Raw genomic sequence first — 26,118 nt, 5'->3', positions numbered from 1 at the left:
CTGGCTCCCACTGACGAGACCTCAATAAAGGTCGAATCTGGTCTGGGTAGTGGCCCTTCCCTTAATGCATAGCATTATACATGTCTGCAAGGAGATGTGCTTTGCATTATGGGAGTTACTAAGACAAGGAGTGATGAGAGCTTGGTCCACCTTTACCATGAGTTGCTTCAGTCCTGAAGATACTTCAGGCGCAAACTTTGTTTGCTTACACTTGGATAAAGGATTAAACTAAATTTATTATAGTCTAACCAAGTGGGAAAAAACATCCAACAGTGAAAGTGACTTTTAACAAAAAAGGATGCAAGATTTGAAAGCTGAGTTGGTGAAGATGAGCCAAGAAATGAGGCAGATGTGGAGTGAATCTAAGAGAATTGTAGATATGCATGGAAGAGTAAAGAACACAAAAACAAGTGATGTTGGTATGAAAATGGTATGGAAGACCAGCAAGTGGCATTGTATGGCGATTTGATTATCAGAGGCGTGATAAATGAGAAGATGCACAAGGTTTGTTTTCCTGGAGGTAAAATTAATAGTGATTGAAGAAATGGATATGAGGAAAAAGTGAGCAAAGAAATTGGTACAAATTACTTGACTGGGAACAAGGAGAATTTAAGATTGTATATCAGAAGGTTGTTGAGAAGGATAAAAGATAATCGTATGATAAGAAAAGTAGTCACTGTATTGCCCAAGTATGACAATGATGAGATGAGATCAACTGCAAGAATCATGAATGATGTGTTAGTGGAAATGCATGAAGAGAAAGGAGTGCAGTTTTTTAATGTGTGGAATGAGTTTGAAGGAAGATTTAACTGTATAAGAGTGATAGACTGAATTTGAATGGTTTTGATGTGAGTCGTTTGGTGAGACTACTGGCAGTCTCTCCAAGTACTCCTGGAAGTAATGAGTGCAGAGAATAAATCTAATCAACTAAGATGCAATGTGAAAGAGCAGGGGAGTAAGGAAGGGGAGATTGAAATGGTGATTATGAATGAAGAAGTGGATAACATGAGTGTAGAGAATAAGTGTGCAAGACAAATAGGGAAATGACATGTGGACAGGGGGGAAAACACTAGTGAGAAAGGTTGATACTCCAAGACAAGGTGAATGTGTTGTCTTTTTCTCTTTACTCGTCCCATAACCCTTGTCAAATCCAACTATTTTCTCTACAAAAAGGAAAGAGGATGACCTGGGGGATGTAGGGAAAACAGTTTGAGTTCTGAAATGAGTAAAGAGAAAAAGAAATGGCTCATGGAAAGTATGGAGAAGTCACATCTAATAAATGGTATCAGTGAAACTTGTTATAGATCCAGGAATAAGATGTTGGTATATGAATGCTAGAAGTATCAAAAGCAAGAGAAATGCAAAGGATGTATTGATCATATCTGTTCAGCCAAAAATTGTTGGAATAAGTGAGATATGGTTGGATGAGGATGACATTCTCACAGGAATATAGATGGAAAGGCATGATGTATTTTGTGAAGACAGAAAGGATAAAAAAGGGACAAGGAGTGCTACTGATGGTAGAGCAACAGGGAAATAGTGGTAATGGTTTTGAGGCAGTATCATGTGAGATAAAGGTAAAACAGAATGAAATACTTTGTTGGATGTTGCTATAGACCTGGTAACGTGTTGCTATAGACCTGGTAACGTGGATGATTGTGGCCAGGAAATGCATAAACAAATTATCCTAGTAAATAAGAAAAGGGTGATCATTACAGGTGATTTTAATTATGGCAATATAGACTGAGATGATGAGACAAAACTTGTAGTAAAAAAAATTAGTTTCTTGAGTTTTTGAGGGACAACTACCTCAGACAGTATGTAAAAGAGGTCACATGAGGACTGAGGGTATTGGATTTGATCATCTCATCAGAGGATGAGATGATCAAATGGCTGGTGATTATGAAAAGCACAGGACACAGCTTGCAACTATAGCATGAAATGAGGAGTTTGATGGAAAAAAGATGAGTGCTGCAAGGTGCTATTCAAAAACTATCCAGTAGAAGCAATGTCTAAAGGTATTCAAAAGATCAGAAGGTTAAATAAGGTAGGTGTGAAATGGTTGAATGCAGAGATTAAGCATACAATGCAGAGAAAAAAAATTCATTATGGAAGCAACATAAGAGGAGTGGTAATAATCAATTCCATGAGGTATACAAAGAACAGGCAAGGAGGGTAACTCAGTTGGTAAGAGTAGCAAAAGTTCAGTATGAGCAATAGTTAGCTGATGAAGCCAAAAAAGAAAAAAAAAAAAATCCCAGGGAGTTCTTTTGATATGTAGCCAGCCAAACTAGGAACAACCATGATAAGTTGGCAATGAATGGAGAAAATAGTATAAGGAGAACTGCTGCATTGTGTTATGGCTAAAGTGTTTGAAAGACTGGTGAGAATCAGGATACAGAATTGGGTAAACAATGAAAAAATTCATTGAAAAAATGGTATTATCTTTGATGGACAGCATGGATTTATTAAAGGGAGGCCATTTTTTAGTAATCTACTTACTTATTACACTATGGTGACAGCAGCTTTGGATGTGGGAGATGGATACACTAAGGTAGTATACTCAGACTTTGCAAAGGCTTTGGATAGATTACTGCATGATAAGTTGATATTTAAACTAGAGAAGATAGGATTGGATACTAGATTAGTGCACTGGATTGGAGATTGCTTATCTGATAGGTATCAGGAAGTTGTGTATTCGGGAGAAATATCCCAGAAGAAGAAGAAAGTCACTAGTGGTGTGCCTCAGGGATCTGTTTTAGGGCCATTGATGTTTAACTTGTATGTGAATGATTGGAGAAGATTTGAATGGGGATATTCAGTTGTTTGCAGATGATGCTAAGTTCAGACGAACTATGAGGAGTAAAGCAGATGTTGTGGATTTACAAGACTTGAATAGACTGAGTGAATTGGCACAGGAGTGGGGATATCAGTTCATTGTTGTAAAATGTAAGATTTTAGATATTTGGAAAACAAAGCTGGGATGTCTAGAGGATAGGAGCAAGAGGGATGATGTGATAGAGATGTACAAGTTGGTAAGGTGTTGTTATAAGATTAATGTTGAAGAGGCTTTTCATGAAATGGTGGGATTTTTTTTATTTGATTTTTATGGTGCAAAGATATGAAAAGTCATACTGCACCAGGACACAGGTTTGCAGCAGCAAATATGGCAATTGGTTAGTAGGACGATCACAAGCATCTGTGCCTTTGGTTGGATTTGAACCCACAGCCTCTTGGCTGGAGGATGGCTACACTAACCCCTTGGCCAACTAGGCTGGCTTAAACGGTGGGAGATTGAGGAAGAAAAAGATGTCATCCCTGCAAGCCATATAAGCAGGATGTGAGCATGGAAGTGAGATGCAGGTTTTTGCATGGAGATTTATGAATGACTGCAGCGCATTACCTGAGAGCATGGTGTCTGCAGAGAATTAGAATGTGTTTAAGACATGGTATAATGAGCTGTGTCTGTAAGCAAAGAGACCTCCTGGATAAATCTGTGATTCCAAGGGAATCTTAGGATAATAATAATAAATATTATGGAAATTAAACAATGAAAAAGGAGATACAGCATAAATCAACATAATACAAGAGAAACAATGGATAGAACATTATAAGAATTTATGGTCCGCGTGGTAAGCCGAGTGGCTATGTGCTTCACAACCATATGCCTGGGAAAGGAGTGTCCTGGGTTTGATTCCCGTTGCCGACGTGAGGAGCTTAAGGATCTTTCTCAGACATAGCAGCCCAGTCTTGGGATTGGGCTGCAGGGTTTTTCTCCCCTGTTTATCTGGGGTTTTTCCTCCTGCAAGCAGGCAAACCAGCCCCATGAACACACGCATCTACAGACATAGGACAGACCGGGAGGTATAGGGGTAGCCACCTTATCCTTGGGACCGGTATGGCTAAGAAGGGCTAAGGATAGCCCTGTAACAGGCCACTAAGCCTAATATGTGAAGGGAAGAAGATGGTCTGACCCAAATTTAATATCAAAAAACATTAATGAAGAAATCTGTACTGATATAGAACCCATTAGATTAGAAGTACTAAAAGAAGCAATAAAGGTATCAAAAAATAGAAATTCAACTGGATTAGATGGCATAAATACAGTGCTTTGGAAATATGGTGGAGAATATTTACATCACAGATTCTTAAAATTAATAAATAATTATTGGAGGAAATGTGAGGTTCCATCAGATTGGTCAAAAGCTAAGGTTATATCTACATTTAAGAACAGAGACAGAGATTATTCTGGAAATTACAGAGCAATCAGACTATTAAATACAGGTTACAGAATTTACAGTAAAATCCTGAATAAAAGACTAAGAAATATTGCAAACAATCGACTCTCAGAAGAAAAAAATGGCTTCAGACATGTAAGATTGTGCATACACAATATTTATGTGTTAACACCCCAACTAGCCAGGATATCTATAGACATTCAGCTAAATCTGGATACGATTCTCTAACACCTATTGAATAACATGGATAAGAAGTGCAATTTGGTTTCGCGATTTCATCCACATCGGTCAGTAGGGAGTTTACAACAAATTATTGAAAAAAGACGAGAATTTAATTTTGAGATTCATCTGGCCATTATAGATTATGAGAAAGTTTTTGATAATATACACAGAGAAAAATTATGAAATATAATGAAAAAACAAGGATATCCATTACATTTGGTACAGGCTATACAAAGTTTATACAAAGATACAAAAATACAGTTACAATTAGGTAATAAATTAACAGAAGAGATTAATCAAAGTGATGGACAGGGATGTAGCTTATCACTCTGTTCAATATATATATATGTTACCGCTAAAGTGCAGAAATCAGTTATTCTGCAGATTATCTAGGTATTGTGCAGATTAACTACGGTGGTCCGTTAATGTGCGGAAAATTGTTTCATTTCTCAAATTACCTAGGTAATCTGCACATTACCTACTAGGCACTCGTTAAAGTGAAAATAAGATCTTTGCTGGAACAACAGCAATGTTTCTGTATGCTTAAATTAACATAATGTTATTTTACTTAAATTAGGGGGATATTAAATCCCACATAGTTTTAAAACCGAATAAGAAACTCAAAGATTGGAATCAGAGAGTTTCTTGCCGAATATAGTAAACTATAAAGTATCGGCGACACTAGCGTTAGCAAATGCAAGTGATCCTATAATAATTTGTGAGTTCAACAAATCTTCATCATCGGCCTGTAGAGTAAGATAGACTGAGAGTCAGCAGATAGTAGGAGAGGAAATAAAGATAGAGTGCATAGTAGTCGGGTAGGTAAAAGAGGCCTCAGTTGACCTGTTTTAGCTGTTTGCCCCCCAGGGGCGATTCTAAAACGGTCGTTGATTTTTCACTTTAGAAGAAAAGGAAAAATCCTTAAAAGGAAACATGGAACAAAAACAAAAAGTACAGAGAAAATAAAACTATAGAAAGAACTGGAAACCAAAAAAAAAGAAAGGTGGGGGGAAAAGGGTCTGGCCTAAGTGATGCAGCTCTCAAGAAGCTGCACTGCCTCGCTGTAGGCCTTCGGCGCTCAGGTTCTCAGGCCCTCCCCCACCTGTTGGAACTGGAGAACTATTGCTGTGGATGGGAAGCCATGGGATGGTTATTGTGACTGTCGCTTTTTGTGGGCAGTCATTATTCTTTTAGCCACCTCACTTCCCTTGGCCATGTCTAATTTAAAGAGAGCTATGAAGAACGCCGATGCCGCCTCCTCATCTATGTCCATGGCTAGCTGTACTTGCTCAGGGGTGATTTGGCTGATGTCTTCAACAAATATGTCACCCCATTTTGCACTAACTACGTTTGGACCATATTTCCCAGTGAGGAGGAGCTCAGGTTCCCCTATTCTCACTATGGCATCTTGAAATTTTCCTGCCACCCCAGGGATACCTTTAACTAGATGCTTTAGAGTCTCCCCTGCTTTTGCATGAGGAGTCTCCAATTCTTCTGTTTCTGCTGGTTTTATTTTTTTCATCTCTTTTTCCTCTGGACTCAGAGGTCTTTTGAAGGGGGCGCTGCTTGCCTCCATGTTTTCTGTTTTATTTACTTTTCCTTCTGCAGTGATTTCATCATGTGACACAGCTTGTTTATTGGCTGTTTCTCGCTTCTCTTTCTTGGGTGTGCAGGCTATGGTTTCTGCCTTTTCTTCTATAGCTGTTATTTTGCCGTATGCCTCGTTTATAGTTGGAAAATCCGTGTTTCCCGACTCTTGTTCTGTAGTAGCTGTAGGCTTCTCTACTTAGGTGACTGTGACTGGCATAATAGCACCTCCCATCCTTTCTGCATGCGTTCTTGATGGGCAGGTGTTAACTTTGTGGTCCTTGGAACCACATTTGAGGCAGGCCATGAGACATTTGTCTAGCGAATGACTTGTCGTTAGGCAGTTTTTGCACGTCAGTTTTGGGCAGTTCGCTCCTAGATGGTCGAAGGGTCCACAGCGGAAGCACTGCTTCTTAACGCCAGGGTAGTTTACCATTACCCTATCGGATCTGATGCTGACGAAGTTTGGAACCGCTGTTTTCATCTCGAGCGAGATGTTTACTTCCCCCGACTTCCATTGGGGGTTGTCTGCATCGTTTAAGATTTGTATGTTTCGAACAACACCCCATTTCCCAAACACTTCGTGGATTATTTTTTCATCACATTGTATATATTCCAAGGGGAACCTGGAGATTTTGAGCAGTTTGATAATGCTCCCCACCATGAACGGAAAAATTTCCTTTCCGTTACATTGAAAGCCTTTGAGCAACTTGTCCCTAGTCTCGACGCTCCTAACTACAACTTGGTATCTGCCACTACCGAAAGGAGTGAATCCAAATATCTGGTCCGCACTGACGCAGTCAATCAGGGCTTTAGCCAAAAGTCAGGGTCTCAGATCAGCGTCAGTCTCGACGCTGAGAGTCCGCGTGCGTGGCAAAACATTGGCCATAGCTGGCGAGGGGGGCCTAGCTATTCCCACCGCAAGTGTTTATTATTGCCCCGGTCCGGGGTTTAGGAAGATCTGTAAATCTCCGTTAAATATATCGTGAGGCCCGATGGGACTCGTACCGATATCAACGGTTATGAACAGATGCTAAGTTTGTTTGTTTCACGAAAAACCACACTAACCACACTATAGAAATGATCCTGTGAAGTATGATCTTCCTAGTATGTAGTACAATACCGGACCCTTAATTTAAGTAATGTTTTCATTGCCGAAATGAAGCTTATTAGCTCTTTATATTTAAGTAACTTAATGGTTGCACCTGTTTGGATAACTCGTTCGCAGAGTATATATAAGTTCTTTTCGCTATACACTTTGGTATTAGGTCTAGCTACTCACTGATGAAGCCTCAAAAAAAGGCTGAAACCGGTCTGGGTAGTGACCTCCCTCCATAATGTAATAACAGCATACTTTTCCTAGGAAATGTGTTTTTACATTATGGAAAATACCTAAGAATAGCGATCTGAACTTCCCCCACCTTTGCAACAAGTCATCCGGTATTGTACTACGTACTAGGATCACTTGCATTTGCTAACGCTAGTGTCGCCGATACTTTATAGTTTACTATATTTGGCAAGAAACTCTCTGATTCCAATCTTTGAGTTTCTTATTCGGTTTTAAAACTATGTGGGATTTAATATCCCCTTAATTTAAGTAATGTTTTCATTGCCGAAATGAAGCTTATTAGCTCTTTATATTTAAATAATGTTATTTATTTATTTTTCAATATCTACAGAATCAAGTTAATACAATCAAACAATCAACAAATTAGTTGATAGAATCAATCATCAATCAATTAATATAATACAAGGAATCAAACGGTTTAAAATATTATTACAATTAAGAAAAAAAACATATGATAAAATTATGTTTACTTATTAAAAAACCAAACTAAAAGTGGAGGGAGAGGGGGGGAAGGAGTAGGGAAAGGAAATGAGAGAAACAAACTTTTGAACTTTAACGATATGGAAGCCGTTAATGTGCACATTACCTAGGCAAAATGCAGAAAACTCTTGATTCTGCACATTAACGGAGCAAATCAGTTAATCTGCAGATTAGCTAGGTAATGTGCACATTAACGGTTTTCGCACTTTAGCGGTAACATATATATATATATATTAATCAGATTATTAAAATATGAAAAGCAAAAATCAAACAAGGTATCCAGTTAACCAGAAGAACTGTTATTAATAGAATGCTGTATGCAGATGATCAGATTACATTACATTATAAGACAATGAAGTTGACCTTGAAAAATCAGTTAATGAAATAAACAAAATAAGTCAACAATGCAATTTAAAATTTTCACAAAAGAAAACAAAAGTCATGGCATTTAAAGGTTGAGATCATGAAATCAAAAACAGCCAGAAAATAAAATAAAAAAACACAGTTTAAATATTTAGGAAGCAGAATATATCTAAAAGATATAGATGAAAAAAAAAAAAGAAATTTCAGAAAATGCGTGGAACAATTAAAAGGACATTGAATAAAAAACAAGACTCAATTAAAATTTTATAAATAATAGCCACTCCCACTCTGTTATGTGGTTCAGAAACATGGACTTCTATAAAGAAAGATGAAAGTAAAATACAAGCTGCAGAAATAAGATTTTTAACAGCAATTAAAGGATGCACAAAATTATTATTATTACATGAGAACTCCAAGGAGTCCAAAGACTCATCAAGGGAGGGCACTCTACTCTATAACTCTCCGTCTCCAGCCTTTAATCCACTAACACCACAGAACTGCTACTACCATCATCATTTACACAAAGTGGCATCTACTGCCCACCACTTGTGATTCAAAATTGCACCATATAAAAAATGAAGATATCAGAAGAAGACTAAATATCGACAACGTAAATGAAAAGTTCAAGAAATACACAGAAAAATGGAAAGGGCATCTACTTAGAATGGAGAGATATTCACTACCAAAAGAGGTGGATAAATATAGACCAAAGGCAAAGAGAAAGGGAGAGAGAGAAGCCAGCTGCAAGATGGGAAGACCAGTGAAGCCAGAACAAGCAAATGCCTAATCCTTGAAGAGAAGAAGAAGGACTTACCTTAGTAATTCACATTTTAGGATGATGTGGCAATCCCACTGGATAAAGGAAATAGTTGTACCATGATGACAGTAGATTAAGTTAAGGGGATAATAGATCCCTCTATTATTATCTCCTTAACTTAATTTACGCTGCCAGAAAAAAATAGAATCTTGGCTCTTTATTGATGATAGTAGATTTTGCAAAGGCATTTAATATACCACTTGGAAATCTATTACATAAATTACAGAAAAAAAGGAATGGATATAAACCTAGTGATAGTATGTGGTGGAGTAGAATCCAACAGAATGCCGGTAATCAATAATGTGCCTGAGAGCTCTATTCTGAGACTGCTTCTATCTAACTAATATATTAATGATACAGGAAATGATTTCAGGGGTAGAATATTTAGTTGTTTGCTGATGCAAAACTGTAGAAGACAAATAGTCAATAATGCTGACCTGCAGGATGACTTAAATAGACTAATAAAAGATAGGCATAGCGAATTAATTTGGAAAAGTGTAAGTTATGCATTCTGGGATGAAAATATTACAAGCTAAGTATATACTGATGGAACAAGACTGCAGGAAGCTGGGGATCTGAGAATGATGGTTGAAGTTCAGAGAACATACTGCAGAATTGGACAAAACGTTCAAAGGTTCACCTCAGTGCTGAGAACACTAAGAGGTAATTATTCCACTTTATAAGGTTTTGATATGGCCATCTATATCATGAAGAGATCTGCTTGCAAGGGTTTATTGGGATGAGAAAGTGGTGGATAGGACACCAAGACCAGTGACCCAGATGGTGGAATGTTCCCTAATAATGACAGACTGAACATGTGTGCATTACAAAGTTAATATGCTTGTAATGCACAAACATATTAATTACTAAAGAGATTTTATAGAGCAGACCTACAGAAATTTCTCAATGCATGACAGATGGGAGAAAACAAGTATGCACAACTGGAAGTTCTGAGGACTCGATTTTTTGCTTGCAAAGTGATGAATGTATGGAATGGGTTACCAAGGGCAGCTGTGGGTGCTTTATTTGTGAATGAGTTTAAGGAGAGGCATGACAGGTACTGTGTGAATGATGTTTAGTGTAGACTTCCTGCAATGAAACTTCAGATTCCATGGAGAGTCTGTATAATAATAATAAGGATAATGATGATTATCAATAAACAACAAGAGTGTCACACTGTAGTACAAAAATATTGTACTACAAAAAATATTCACTCACTTGGTGAAGGGGTGAAGAGATAGTAGGGATAAACCCTCAATACCTTTAGCTGTAATCAGAAAGAATAATGGCAAATATTGTCTACCATTAAAAGTAGTCACAAACCTTAAAAACCGAAGAACCTGTAAAGACTGCAGCTCACAATAATTAATTGAGTATTTTGCTAAGAAGAACAGAAATTTAAAAATGAAACGGGGAAAAAATGGTAAGAAAAAATTAAGGAAAAACAAGTTTACCTTTCTTAATAGCTTTATTCTCAAGTCGTTGGAGATAATTCTCAGCAGAAGGATGCTGCGCAAGGGCAGCTGCATAAGCAAATATAGCAAGAGAATAAGTACTAGGGTTTGCTTCTGCTTCAAGACAATAGAGAGCATTATTGATGACTTGTGTATCTGTAATATTTCCAGCTTCTAGAAGAGCAATAGTGATGTAAGCTGTTACAGGTGCTAATGATGTTTCATCATCATTCAAACCGCCCTGAAAGAGAAACATAAAGAAATGTTGCTGAGTAATTCCATATATACATGACACATATAAAATATCTCATCTCATCTTCCTCTGTATGTGTTAAGCTCAACTGCTTGTCATAGCCAAGCAATTGCTTCATAGAAACCTAAATAAATGCCACAATAGATCAATTAATCCTATTTGCATAGTGTACTATTGTCTGTCAAATACATGCATTTGCAGGACAGTTTTTCTGAGTTTCTGGATGAGAGTGTTTAACTCACCTACAGTTAAAAAAGTCCTTATAAAAGTACATGTCCTAAACAAGAAATGAATATCATCTTTCCAGCTTTTGGCATCAGTGTTACCAATTCAGCTATGGAAGGACTACATATAAAATATTAAGAATACAGAAAAATTATTACTAGAGTATTGTCAAATTAGTTACATTCTAATAAATTGATTTCTATTTTTATTATATTTCCTTTATATATTGATTATTATATCATTATATTATTATATAATTTATATAATTAAATATTATATAATATTATATCAGTATCTTAAAACAGTCACTGCGAGAAGAGTGCATAATCTCTTTTCACAATGTTTATTATCATCAACATTTATTCATGTATGAAGTGAAATATATACAGAAATATTCATATAACAAAAACTCATGGATATAAAGTCTATTGGATGAAAGTGAGCCAAGAGGCTTTGCTTTATGCCAAATGTCAGATGATTCATGAGCCTAATCTTCAAAAGAAGTTTGCTCATGTATTGCCAAAACTTTTTTTTTGGTCTTCCTCTTTCTTTGTTTCCATTAGTTGGCCTGTAGAGAGCAAGAGCACTGAATGTAGATGAAGGTGGATGTCTAAGTTCGTGTCTCAATCAACTCAGTCAGCTTTTTCGAATTGTTTCTATTAGGGGCCTTGCTGGCTTTCTTCAAGAAAGCCAGCAAGACAAAAATTCTGCCATACTACATCTTAATGTATTCATTGCAAGTGCAATGTCCATCTTATCTAGAAATGAATCCATTTCTCTCCCTTCTCTCTCTCTCTCTCTCTCTCTATATATATATATATACACACACACACACAAAATGTTGCTTTCCCCCCCACCTCACCACATACTTATCATATTGCTAGAGACATTCTCTTTTGGAAGATCACTTCAGTATACATTTGGGATCTCAGCAATTAATTGTCTCAATAATATTATCTCTTTTCTTTTTGCTTACTAAACTTTCTCTCTCTTTCTCTCTCCACGTTTCCCCAGTCCTGGTTACCATAATCAAAATGTAATCTGAACAAAATATAACAAAGTGACACTACTATCTCTTTTTCTTTTCTTGCCAATATCCTTCCATTCAAGCAATCATTTGCATCAAAGTTCCTTGAATGTAATATACTCTCATCTCAAGATCTCCAGTTTCCTTTCTTCATATCCAGCAGTATGGCTCATTTCTTCATTGTGGGTTAGACAATCCTTGCATTTAGATACACTATTGTTCCAACTATCTTTCTCAAAATGTTTATTTACTATTATAGATTTAACAAAGTCCATCAGATCTGGCCCCCTTTTTAGTTTTATATATAATTTATAATGGTTTAAGTGATATGGATGCTGATTGTTAGTTTTAGATTTTTGAAGTATTACAATTTAATCTCATATTTTATGTATTATTGACACTAAATAGAAAGAGTGATAGATATGCATCAACATCTGAACAGCACATCACAGTATTTAAAGTTGTTACTTCAGTAGGTATGGTGGACTTGGCATAGTAGAAAAATCGACTTTCTTGAATTTAGCTTAAACTGCCAACATCATCTCATATTGGACTCTTTTGTTTCCTTACTATGTTTGTCACTTTTATAGCCTACATTTCATACTTTTCATGTATCTGATCATCACCGACTATCTTATATCAATTCCAAAAAAATAACTTCTTTTCCCATACTGCTTGCCTTATTTCGCTGTTCATCCATTTCATTCCTACTTTACTGATATACCCTCTTTTTCACATATCAACTAACTTCTGAAATTCACACACCCTCAATCTATCCTCATAGAGTACATTCTACAGATTACAGATTTTAAGTGTGTGTTCTTCAATAACCAAGTAAGTCCATTAGCTACCTTAGCAGTATGCCATCTAAACTTCAACCCTCTATCACTGCAATCCACTAAATCCCTAGATTCATCAACATTTTCCTGGAGTACAGTTCCATCAATGTGGTTTGTAGCTTGTAATCTATTTGTCCCAAAATGCATAACTTTGCATTTCTCCACATTAAACTGATACCCACTATCTTTTGTCCACACTGATAGCCTATTTAAATCATCCTACAAGCTCTCCACATTGTCTTGATTAACTATTATCTTACCCAATTTTGCATCATCAGCAAACCAAACAACTGAAGATTTCCCCTTCAAATAATTTCCTATTTCATTTATGTACAAATTAAACAGTAGTGATCCAAATACAGAGCCTTGCAGCACACCTGGATTCTTTTCTGGATTCTTCTGCTCCTCCATAATCTAGTTTTTGGTATCTTTTCATCAGCCACTCTCATATACACATCACTAGTTTCATATCCATTTCCATTTGACTTAATTTGTATAACAGAGTTTTGTATGGTATTCTGTCAAATGTCTTTTAAAAACCCAGCAGTATCATCATATAGCCATTCTCTTTATCCAGCTCAGCTTTTCTGCTATTATACTAAGTTAGTAAATTAGTTTTCTCGGGGCTCACTTTAGTGAGTACGGTCATGGCAAACCTGAGGTACCTGATGCTAGACCATGCCTTACTTCATGTAATATACATCTGTTATATAATCTGTAGACTGGTCCCTCCTCTTCCTCCCTTGCTTCTTTCTTTCTTTTCTTCTTGCTCCTCCACCCGAATGCTATTAGAGTATTCGAGGGGAATCTTCCTATTTTGCTGTGTCATTTCGTCTTGTGCTAACAGGACATTATCAAACACTGCAACATGATCAGGCCATCAAAAAATGTTCATTCTGCATCGTTCATCGCGCGGGTTACCAAGAGATGCATTTGGGTTTTAGGCAGAGGGACCCGTTCGAAAAATATGTTACAGTCTCCCTTAGACACCACTCCTCAGCACTCTGCTAGAGGAAACTCCATCAATGGGCCCACTACCCGTTTGGGGAGGTGTTTAGGGGCAGCACAAAGAAATGGTTCTGCAAAAGGACGGGAATGGCAACGACAACAGCACCACTATGGCTTTAGGCAACTGGAACATCTTCTCTCTGACAGGGAAGGAGTTGGAACTGGTCGAGGAAGCCAAGTGCTATCGGCTAGATTTAGTCGGGCTTTCTTCGACCAAGAGGAGAGGCTCTGGAACTGTCGACCTGGATAAGAGGTGGAAGCTCTACTACTACTCTGGTGTGAGCCTGACAATGTTTGCTCAGGTGGGTGTGAGGATACTCACAAGCCCCCAGTTGTCAGACTGTGTTGCTGAGTGGATCCCATTGAGGAAACGGGTATGTGTGTTAAGGCTTCAGATGAAAAATCATGATCTGGCCGGGGTGCAAGCCTATGCACCTAATCTGGAGTCAGAATACTCTACCTTCCTAGAGGAAGTGGATGCTGCTTTTGACAGGGTAGTAGACATGGAATCAGTCCTGCTAATGGGTAACTTCAATGCACATGTTGGAACAGATGACCAGACATGGAGGGGTGTGGTTGGGAAGAACGGCGCCCCTGACCGTAACGTGAATGGGTTGAAATTATTGGATTTCTGTTGTACTAACAGCTTGTCCATAATGAATACCTTCTTCCAGCATTGAGAAGTCCATAAGTATACCTGGTACAGGGATACACTAGAACAAAGGTCTCTGATTGACTTCTTTATAGTCTCAGCAGAACTATTTTCCTCAGTGTTGGACGTTCACGTGAGAAGAGGGGCAGACCCGTCAACTGACCACCACCTTGTTGTGTGCACTCTACGGCTTCAAAAACCAGATGCTACCATCAACGCTGGTAAGCCTAAGCAGTTATACTGCGTGAAATGGGAGACATTGGAAAATGAGGCTGTGAGGAAGAATTTTGCAGATGACATTTCCTCCAGGTTCAAAGAGATTCCCAAGCATACTGCAGATGTTGAGGAGAAGCGGAAGCTGTTCAGAACAGCTGTCACTGCCTCTGCACTCTCATGCTGTGGCAGAAAGCAGCTTGGCGTGGCAAGTGGCAGTGAGAAAAGGACACCTTGGGGGAACCAAGAAGTCCAAAAAACTGTCTGGGCAAAAAAGGAGTCCTACCTAACATGGCTTAGGGTCAGGTCACCTGAGATGCGTTTGCGGTATGCTGAGGCACAAAAAGCTGCTGCCGAGGCAGTAAAGACAGCAAAGCAGAAGGCTTGGGAATCCTTTGGAGAAAGATTAGACTCATCCTATGCAAATGCAAACAAAGTATTCTGGCAGACCATCTGCCACCTTCGAGGGAGGAAACTGTGCACAGCAAGGGCAATTAAGGCCTCTGATGGTGCACTTTTAACAACCGAGAAGGATATCCTCCACAGATGGAGGGAATACTTTGAGAGCCTTCTTAACCTGGGTGGCCCAGCAGTTGTGGACATCCAAGAGGTGCAGATTTGGGCAATGACTAGTCTCACAGCAGAAAAGGTCCATTTAGCAATAAAATCGCTAAAATCAGGCAAGGCTGCTGGCGATGATGAAATTCAGCCTGAAATGCTAAAAGCCTTAAATCGAGACAGTATTCTCTGGCTGACTCGAGTGTGTCAGGCTGCTTGGATATCTGGACGAGCACCAAAGCAATGGCAGACAGGCATAATAATACCAGTCTTCAAGAAGGGAGACCAGAAGGATTGCAGTAACTATTGTGGCATCTCTCTGCTCAGCCTGCTGGGAAAGTGTATACTAAGTGCTAGGAAAGACGGTGCAGGGGCATAGTTGAGTCAAAGTTCCAGGAAGAACAATGTGGCTTTTGTCCTGGTAGAAGCACAACTGACCAAATCTTCACTTTAAGGCAAGTCTTTGAGAAATCTTGGGAATATGCAAAGAATGTCTACGCATGTTTTGTCAACTTGGAGAAGGCATATGACCAGGTTCCTCGGGAAAACTTTGGCAAGTAGTACAGGAATATGGAGTGGATGGCCAATAATTAGCTGCCATCAAGTCCCTGTATGAATTCCCAGAGTTTTGTGTCAGGGTAAACAGCACAAAGTCTGAACATTTCACAGTCTCCGTTGGCCTCCGCCAAGGGTGTGTTCTGTGACCCCTCTTTTTCATAATATTTATGGACTGGATTGATAGGCACAGCCGAGGCTGTGAATGTGTCAGAATTGGAAGATGTAGCATTGGATGTCTGTTTTTTGCAGAGGACATAGTTCTGCTTAGCTCTTAAACAGATGACCTTCAGTGGACCCTGGATAGGTTTGTAGCTGTTTGTGCAGACACCGGAATGAAAATCAGTGTGGCCAAGACTGAAACATTTGTGGAGTGCACTGGGATGGTTGTCTCAAGACAACCATCTCAGTGCACTCTACATGTAAGTGGAGTCCCAATGAGGCAGGTGGAGAAGTTTAAATACCTTGGGTTCATATTCACGAATGATGGAAAATGGGACGTAGAGCTAGATACTCGAATTGGCTTAGCAAGCTCAATATTGCGGGAGCTTGGCCATTTGGTAGTATTGAAGCAGGAGTTAAGCCAGAAGGCAAAGCTGGCTGTCTTCAATACAGTTTATGTCCCCATCCTCACCTATGGTCATGAGAGTTGGGTAATGACCAAAAGAATGCGGACACGAATCCAAGCGGCTGAAATGAGGTTCCTTTGAGGGGTTGCAGGGCTGACGAGACTCGACAGAGTCAGAAGCTCTGCGATTCGGGAAACCCTAAATATTCAATCGCTGCTTCTCCGTGTTGAGAGATCACAGTTACGTTGGTATGGGCACCTGGTCAGAATGTTACAAGAGAGGCTCGATCAGCAGGCCCTCTTTGCCAAGCCAGAGGGTGGGAGGCCTCATGGAAAGCCAAGGACTCGCTGAATAGATTATATCCAAAATCTTGGGTGGACACATTTGGGAATCCCACCAGAACACCTGAGCTTGCTGGCAGAGGATCGTGACCATTGGAAGTTTCTTTTGCAGCTGTTGCCCCCACAACCCAATTAGGAAAGGTGGGCCTTGAAGATGTATGTATGTATGTAAATTAGTAAGGCTTGACTGACCCTTCACAAAACCATGTTGCTCCTCATAAAGTATCATCATTCTTATCTGCCAATTTCTGAATTTTCATTTTCTCTCTCTCTCTCATCAATAGTACTTTTACCAGCACTCCTGAATTGGTCTGTAATTTGCTACTGCAGTATTAGAGTCTCCTTTAAGGGGGGGGGGTGCTGAAAAATTCTGATAAACACCTAGAACAAAAATGATATTAAAGCAACTGATATAACCGCAAAAAATAACATATCTTAAAATCCTTTAACTACCATGTATCATCAAATTGTAATAAATTGTTCCTTTTTTTTAGGATATATATAAGACATTAATTCCTTCATTGTGATTATCATAACTTTTCGGCATGCCTTTGTATGCAAAGGAATTATTTTGTTCTCTTTCAATTTTCTTGTAACTTTTGTCAGAACTAAGACTTAAACAGACTAGTCAGGAGCAATGTCAGTGTGCTTGCACATTCTCATAAAATGAGAGCTGACATCCCATTTAATCCAACAGCCATATTTATATTGAGGTTCTGCAACATCCTAAGTGCATCTCCAATTCATCGAAATCTGTTCCCACTTCAGTTCCTGCCATGTCTGTCATAGCAGTAAGCTGACTTTGATGATATACATTGGTCACAAAAGTAGTAACTCAGTAACTTAAATATTTTGTGTGCATCTGTTACCTCACTACCTTTAATACTCATTAATGTTATCCATCCATGTCATTCTTCCTCTTACTTACCGCATAATGAAAGAACTCTCTGGGATTTTTTTTTGTCTGCTCAGCTGATTTCTTCCCATAATCTGATTTTGCTTTCGTACTTTTTTGCGAGCTTGCTGGTCATCTTTCTCCTTATATGCCCTTCACAACATTTTCCTTTTCTGAACCTCTTGCTTAATGATACTACTCACACATCTAACTCCTACCCTTCAGTATACAATCTGATATTGCTACTTCTAGATACTCCTGACTATCTCACATGACTATCACTCTTCCATCCCAATCCCCCTCCCCCCCACACATGCTGCTTCAAATAATTTACTTGAATTGTTTACTTGACCTGCACTCATTGTACTAATTTGCTGATGCATGTCTTCCACATTATCCCTGGAATCCTCTGAAATTCAATGTCACACCTGACTGCCTCAAAATAACTGACATTTGTCCACCAGCATTCTACTCTTTTTGGTTGCAATTTACTTGATATCATCAAGTAAATTGAAATATCACCTTCCATCATCCCGTCTTCTCTATACTCCCTGAAAGTACCAAATCTTTCACATTCTATTCCTATAAGTACATCATCTCTTGTAAGCTAAGTCTCACTAATGCCTATAATCTTCGGTGAGGTTGCACTAGCCAATACCCAAAACTCCTCCCACATTTCTAGCATTATTATATCACCACAACCACCTCATCCTGAATTAACTACCTCATTTGATATTATTGCTTGAAAGACTAGATTCTGCATGTTTTTCGTCATTCTCACGCTCACTCGCTCACTGAATTCAATGAGTGCCTGTACATGTGCACACACACACTCATCTGCATCCTTCATAACTGCTTTAGTTTTTTTGACTTTGCACTTCTGCACTCTCAGTGAACAAAGCTCTCTCTCTCTCTCTATATAGACACTTTACTACAAATCCATTCAAGTGCAGTTTATCAGTGTTATATAAATTCCTCCATTTATCAAATTCAGACCACAGGCCTGAATTTGATAAATGAAGAAATAAACTGCATTATTTCTTCTGCATAACATGTATATTAATTTATTTTCTATCAACACTCTCCTTCTCAGTTCGCCTCTATTGTCATCCTCTTGCTCTTCTTTTTTGCTTCTTCCAATAATGCCTTCACATCCTCCCTCGTACAATGTTTCTCACCTCTCAGGTCATTGGTGCCAGCCAGACAATTAATTCTTTCACCTTATCTTTTTTGCATCCTGACAGTATTACTAATTTTATTAACTTTCACACCATGAGCACAAGATTTTGTCATGCTTTCATTCAGTAGTCCTCTTATTATAGAATCTCAATACAAAATTTTCTCCTTACTTTATTTTCTTGTTTATTCATATGATCTTGCTTGTTTGAGATAAGAAGTAAGGTAAAAAGCAAAAATAGTATGCTTTAACGTAAGCATACTATTCCCTTTTCGAGGTCCTCTTCAATCTTCTGACCTTCCACTGCTGTTCATTCAATATTAATTCTGATATTAGCATTTTCCAGTCTACTGTCTACTCTATCCAAATGACACTCACTTTCAAAACGCTTACTACACATTCTTTCAGCAGTTTCCTCTCCTTCCACAAATCATTCAATTTTCAAATTGAACACACACACACACACACACACACACACACACACACACACACACACACACTGCACTGAACAAAACCATGAAAATTCAATTCACCCATTTCAAGGACATCTTAGCAACTATTGTTCTACCACACTGGCACCATACTGACAATATATACTTTAAGCAAATAAACAAGCTTTATTTAAATCTAAATAACTTTATCATACACACATAAAACCATAATAAATTAATCTAATATTATTAACTAAATTTTGAAAAAATAACTGATCTTTCAGCAGCATAAACAATACACTACTTATACTATATGTTAGCTGACTACAAAGGATATTATTACTATTATTATTATTATTTCAAATTTAATATTTTTGTATTATTTTTCAAAAAATAAAAAAAATTACGTGACACCTCCGAGGAGTCCAAAGACTCATCGAGGGAGGGCACCTACTCTACAGCTCTCTACAGCAATCCACCAACCACAGAAAACTGCATCATCTACACCACTGCCACTAGTATCTTCACAGACAATCACAAACATCCAAGCCCATGGCAAGATTTGAACATGCAGCCTTTGGGCTGGAGAATAGATACGTTAACCACCCAGGCTGGATATCACCAAATCTAATATTTTAAAACCTTGTGTTGCTTCAATCATATGTTGCCAAAGGTAGTTATTCCTCAAAATACTAAAAATAGTTTAGAATAACAGAATATATTCCTAGGAATTCATTCTCTTTAATTCTCTACATTATCTAATTTCCCCAATCCATATTCCTATAATTATCATATCAGTCACTATCCACTACACTTCTGGTCTATAACAACTGCCTATAAAATAAACTATTCTGTTCATTTCAATTTCACACCAAACAGCCTCAAAGTCAATTGCATATACTGATTGCCAGTTAAACCTGTCCTAATATCATTTATAAGTTAAACAAGCATGATCCATGCATCATGCTATTAGTGACTTTCCTCTCATATACAATCTGATGATACCTATCTGACAGCCAATCACTTTGTAGCAGTACAGAAGTAAATTGGTAAAACATGGCTTCCCTTTAACAACCCCATGTTGACCCTTAAAGAGAACACTACTATTGTCAAACCATTTCTATATCCTAGCTCTCATCAACCTCTCTAACACCTTAACCACAACTCCTAATACACAGATTGGCCTATAATTTGTAGTCTCAGCCTTATCAGCACTTTTGTGAAGTGGAACAATTTTGCCCTCTTTTTCATACCTTTGGGAGATGAATGCTGCTGCATACTTTTGTTAAACAGATATACCAAGGCTGCCTTTAAGACACATGGCAATATGTCATCAGGACCAAATGTCTTATTAACATGAAGTTTATTTAATACCTTATGCTCTACCTCTTTAACACCTCTTGCTCCACCAGCAGTCAAATCTCTCCCATTTCCTCTCCACTTAAGTTTCTCATGATGTTGCACTGATGAGGATGTCTCTGGAACTGCAAAATAATATTTTTGGAACTGTAAAATAAGTCATTATAAAAAGCTTGATTGCTTATATAAATACAATACCATAGAATATAATGAGCTATAGGGAAAAGAGGCTGACAGAGCATGGAAATTGGTTAAAAACATATCTGACAAATATAATGCAACTGGATGTTGAGAATCAATTGAATAAATAATGTAAGAGTAAGTTATATAAACAGTGCAATTAGGCAAGCAGTGGAAAAGAAGTTCTTGTGGAGGAGATATAAGACAGAAGGCAATAAGCAGATTTAATGAACATAAAATGCCAGTTAGAAAAGTGAAAAGCATTGCAATGAGAAAAAAATAACAAAGCAATATGAGAGGAGATATGCCTAATCAGGTCAAAGGAAATCCACGGGAGTTCTACTATGTGACAAATAAGAAGAAAAACGATTATGAAGTGACAATGGTTGCGATGCTGCCAAAGTTTCCACTGAAGAGGATGCCATGGAATTATCTGAAAAATATTTTGTCGGTGTATATCATACTGAGAATGCTGTCGTGCAATGCTGAGAAAGTAGGCAAATGAGAGAACAGAAATTAATGAGTCAGAGGTATTCAAAGTGTTGAGTAGACTACATACAAATAAGACAGTGGAGTTGGATAACCACTGCATCTTTTAGACTGCAAAAGAGTTGAAATAAGAATGGAAAAATAGTCAAACGTGTGGGAAGGCTTATGTGTTCATTGTACATGTTGATTAATTTTAATGGTATAGATGAGAACACAGACTGATAAGAAAATAACTATTAACTTATTGATGATATTTCACTGGTATTCTATCCAGCATCTTCAGAGCACAAAAACAGTTTGTTACAGTACGTGAGACAACCATAATCCAGTATAACAATGGGACTAGTTTGAACAATTGTAACATGCAGCACAAAGACTCAAGTCCTAATTAGGCACCATCTATGTTGAGAAAAAAAAAAAAAAACAGAGAGTGAAAACAGATATTAATTTGGCCTTAAGATAACTTTCTCCCAAATCTTTGGCAAATTTATACAGCCATACTTTGTTGAGGTTTGGAGTATGTTTCAAGGCTTCTGTTGATTCCCTGGAACAACCTTTCCTCCCAGAACAACCAGCAAGTCTTGTAAAAGCTTCTGTGCAGCACTTTTGTTTTTTTTTTTTCCAATCGATCCTGTGTGCAGGGGTATCTAAAGCATGGTCTGCTAGACCTGACTTACCATAGCAATAGTGCCGGATATATTTTTTATTTATTTTTTATGTTTACTGAGGTAGATGTCCACAGTTCTTCCTGTCTATCCATAGTAGGTTTGATGACACAAACAGGGCACTTCATAGACTCCTGAATGTGATAAAGGAGTGAATCTGTCCTTGTGCGAATGGATGAGAGTTGCCAATTTCACATACAGTTTAAATATGGTGCATAGTTGGTGTTTGTTAAGCATTCTAGATATCTTTTCAGATGTGCCTTTAATGTATAGGATGGTGAGAGTTCTGTGTAGTCTTCTGTGGAAGACAGTAGGGGGAATTTCTGGGGAGCATTTAGTATTTTGTCTATCTTATGGGGATTATAGCCATTAGCCAAGAAGGTGTGATGTAAGTGAGTGAATTCAGCAGTGTCATCAGAACAAATCACTCTAACTCTGTGGGTTAGTGTTTTAAGAATATCATATTGTTGAGATGGGTGACAGTGTGATTGTTTGTGTAAATATCTCCCTGTATATGTGGGTTTTCTATAAATTGAGAATGATAAGGAACCATCTGGAAGATGTGTGATTAGTGTATCCAGGAAGGGCAGACAGCCATTAGCTCCAGTTCCATTATAAAGTGGAACAACTATGGAGACAAGGATCAGATAGAGGAAAAGGGCATGTCAAAATGGAAGTGGGATTTATATAGTTGTTAAGGAATAATCACCTTAAACAACATGTTATAGAGGGGATCAGGGGTTTATGCATGCTGGATCTGGTAATAGCAACAGAAGATATATTCATAACTAAGGTAGACATTCCGCCTCCAATCAGAGAGAGAGAGAGAGTGAGAGAAAGAGAGGGTGACCACGCAGTCTTGTTCTGGGAACTTGCTAAACAGAGAATTTACAGGATATTTTGACAGGATATTCTCTGTCAATAAAGGGTTTATGTTGAACTATAAAGAATTCTCTATTGACAGAGAATATCCTCTGTCAATCCTTTATTGACAGAGGATATTCTCTGTCAATAAAGGGTTTATGTTGAACTACAAAGCTGGTAATTATGACAGACTCAGGAGGTATCATGGAGCAGTAGCATGGCTTGAGAAGCTACAAAGAAAGAAACTGCTGCTTTCAAACACTCTTTGACCACTTCTCATTCAGTAGTGCATGGGAAGTGGTCAGAGAGTGTTTGAAAGCAGCAGTATCACACTGCATACCTAACGTTAGGAGGATAAACCAAATGGAGATTAAGTGGATGAGTAGAGATATCTGAAGAAGTAGAGAAATATGAAGAAAAAGGTGATCAGCATACTCATCAGCAGTACAAAGTGAAAGCAAGAAGGGTGACTAGTAGGGTAAGAAAGGCCAAATCAGAATATGAGAGAAAATTGGCTTAGCAGGCCAAAGTAAATCTAAAGAGATTTTTCATTATGTAGCAAGTAAGAGGAAGAATGACTCTGGAAGGATGACTTTAATTAATGCTCATGGTAGGAAGGTGACAAAAGAAGAAGAAACAGTTGCTGCATAATCACTCTGCAAAGGTATATTATCAAGTAGAGATTTTGCAGTTGCAGATCTATCAGAAACTGATCTCAGAATTGAGGGTGTGCTCAGCATACTGAGAAAGACAATGTGAATACAGCAGTGGGATTGAAGAGCAAGTTGGTCAATGTGCAAGAGAACTAGCATTGCCTCTAATGAAGTTGCTCAATCTCAGTTTCAGCTCTGGGAAGGTTCTAAGGGAGTGGAAAGGAGGGAGACAGTTCCATTACATAACGGCAGCCTGTAGCAAACTACAAGTCAATTAATATATCAGGAGTGGTTGCTAAAGTATCGGAAAAGTTGGCTAAAGATAAAATCCAACAATGGTTGGAGGATAATAAAATCCAACAATGGGTGAATAGAGATATAATACTCTATAGTGGGCAGCATGGTTTTGTAAAGGTTAGGTGCTGTTCTAGTAATTTATTCACATTTTATAATAAATGACAGTGGAACTTAATAAAGGAAATAGTTACACAGTGATACTGTTGGACTTGGGGATAATGGTGAACAGAGAGTTGAAGTTTAGAAGTTGCAAAAGTTGGTAAAATAGCTCAAAGGATTACATGGGTGTTGAAAAACATATTAACAAGTAAAGATAGGGAAGTTATTATTCCTCTTCTGCAACCTCATGACTACTGTACACAGATTTGTTCACATAGCTTTCTTGGGGATCAAGAGGTGGTAAAGAGGACTCAGAGACAAGTGAACAAGCTGGTGATAGGTCTGTGAAATGCTCCTTATGAGGATAGGTTGAAGGTGTGTGGTTTACAAATTTTAGTTGATAGTCCAGATGTGGTCTGATCAGGGTTTTATACAATGGAACCACAACTCTTTCATCTCTGTTGATCAGCATCCTTTTCAGTATTGCAGCAATCCTCTAGGTTACCTTCAGCACCTCTGCAATATGTCCCCTAAAGTTCAAATAACTAGCAAACATCATCCCGAGGTCCCTTGCTTTCTCCACTTCTTCTAGTACAGTTCTTCCAACAGAGTATGCAGCTTCCCATCAATGGATCCCAAACTTCAAGTTTGGGATCCATTGATGGGAAGTAAACTATAATTCCATTCATTTCCCCATCTGTTCAGCTTATTCAAATCGTCCTGAAAGGCTACCACATTTGCACTATTACTAATAACCATTCCTAGCTTCATATCATATGCAAACAACTGAATATCTCCCTGCAATCCATTCACATGTCACTGATATAAAGGTTAAACAATATGGGTCACAATACTGAGGCCTGACAGAACCCACTTGTAAGCTTCCTTTTTCTTGATAGTGTCCCTCCCCCCAAGACAGCCAATCCAATTCACTAACCACCTGATATCCAAACCCATATACTGCAACTTAACTACCAGCTTATCAAATTCATTATCCCTTAATTAGTCACACCTTTTTTTTTTTACATAATCAACGGCATAGGGCCTATTTGACCCCAAAATTAAAGTAATGATATTTCTTTCATTTCTAAATATTTCTCATGAAATGTTTTATTTATTATAAAGTTGATTATGGTGAGTAAAATGAAATAAACAAATCATTAATATTGCTTTATTTTTATATAAATCATTAACATTTTTATTCAGTCTCAATACAATTATTGCATCTTACTGAAGAATGCTCATTGCAACAAAAGCTCAGACATTTTTCACACTTTGGCCTTATTTTACATTCCTTCGATCTTGGACATATTACACAGCAGTGTCAACAAATGTAATCATTGTGACTAGAAGAAGAAAATATGCATAAAAGTACAAAATCGAAAAAAAAAATATCACTCAAAAAATACTCACGTAAATAGTCACATGGGAGTCAGAATGTCAGAAATCACTTCTTACTCCACAACTGATTGAGCCGATGGCCAGCACGAGGGCAGTAAGAAACTCAGCTACTCGAAATCACAACAAAAATTCATCATTGGTTTTGTCAGAAATCGAACTTGAATGATGGCTGGGGTCAAATAAACCCCATGCGACTAATTAAAGGTTATAAAAGGCAATTAGATTACTAAAACAAGAGCGTTCATTACATCCATGCCGAACTTCACAGACAACATTACCCTCATCTCCCCAATGCTGTACACAATGCCTCACTAATTTCTCCCAATTCTTAACAATGTAAGAAATACATACTGGCCTATAGTTAACACTTCTATTCTATCGCTACCCTTATACAATAGGACTATATTACCTTCCTGCTACTCCTTGCACCTTTTCCATAGCCAGACTGTCATTGTATCAACAGAGCTGTCAGTTCCTTAGCACATTCTATAAAAACACATGGTGAAATCCCATTCATTCGCAATGCTTTATTAGCACACAAAATAGTTAGTATTCAAAACATACGCTCCTCTTGCACTTCCAAAGCTTAAACTCTCCTCATTTCTCTAGTAATAAAACCCTCTTTTCCAGGATGAATACCTCAATAAAGTGTATCCTTAAACAACTCCAATGGGAGTAGAGTGACAAATGTTTTCTACATCGATCACTCTACTCCCATTTTCATCTAACAATATCATTCTTCCACAATTTCAGGGATAATCTTTTCTCACATTTGAGTTTTGCTTTCCTCACCATGTTAGTCACTTTCCTAGCCTGAGTCTTCTATTCATCATGCAGTTATTCTGCACACCTCTCCTTA

General features: G+C 37.9%; 1 protein-coding gene across 2 annotated transcripts in view; it reads right to left on the bottom strand.

Annotated features, from left to right (window-relative positions):
* Positions 1-26,118, bottom strand: part of LOC150099795 (alpha-2-macroglobulin-like protein 1) — a 1,007,775-nt gene that overhangs the window by 230,007 nt on the left and 751,650 nt on the right. For both annotated transcript variants that reach the window (XM_090403789.1, XM_090403790.1), the window contains exon 25: positions 10,510-10,750. In XM_090403789.1, coding sequence (XP_090259915.1) covers positions 10,510-10,750 — 241 coding nt within the window. The remainder of the gene's footprint in view (positions 1-10,509; positions 10,751-26,118) is intronic.

The sequence above is a fragment of the Typopeltis vanoorti genome, chromosome 14, assembly GCF_054136105.1.
Source record: "Typopeltis vanoorti isolate ZY-2024b chromosome 14, IOZ_Tvanoo_1.0, whole genome shotgun sequence".
Lineage (NCBI taxonomy): Eukaryota > Metazoa > Arthropoda > Arachnida > Uropygi > Thelyphonidae > Typopeltis > Typopeltis vanoorti.
This window is presented reverse-complemented; position numbering and strand designations above follow the sequence as displayed.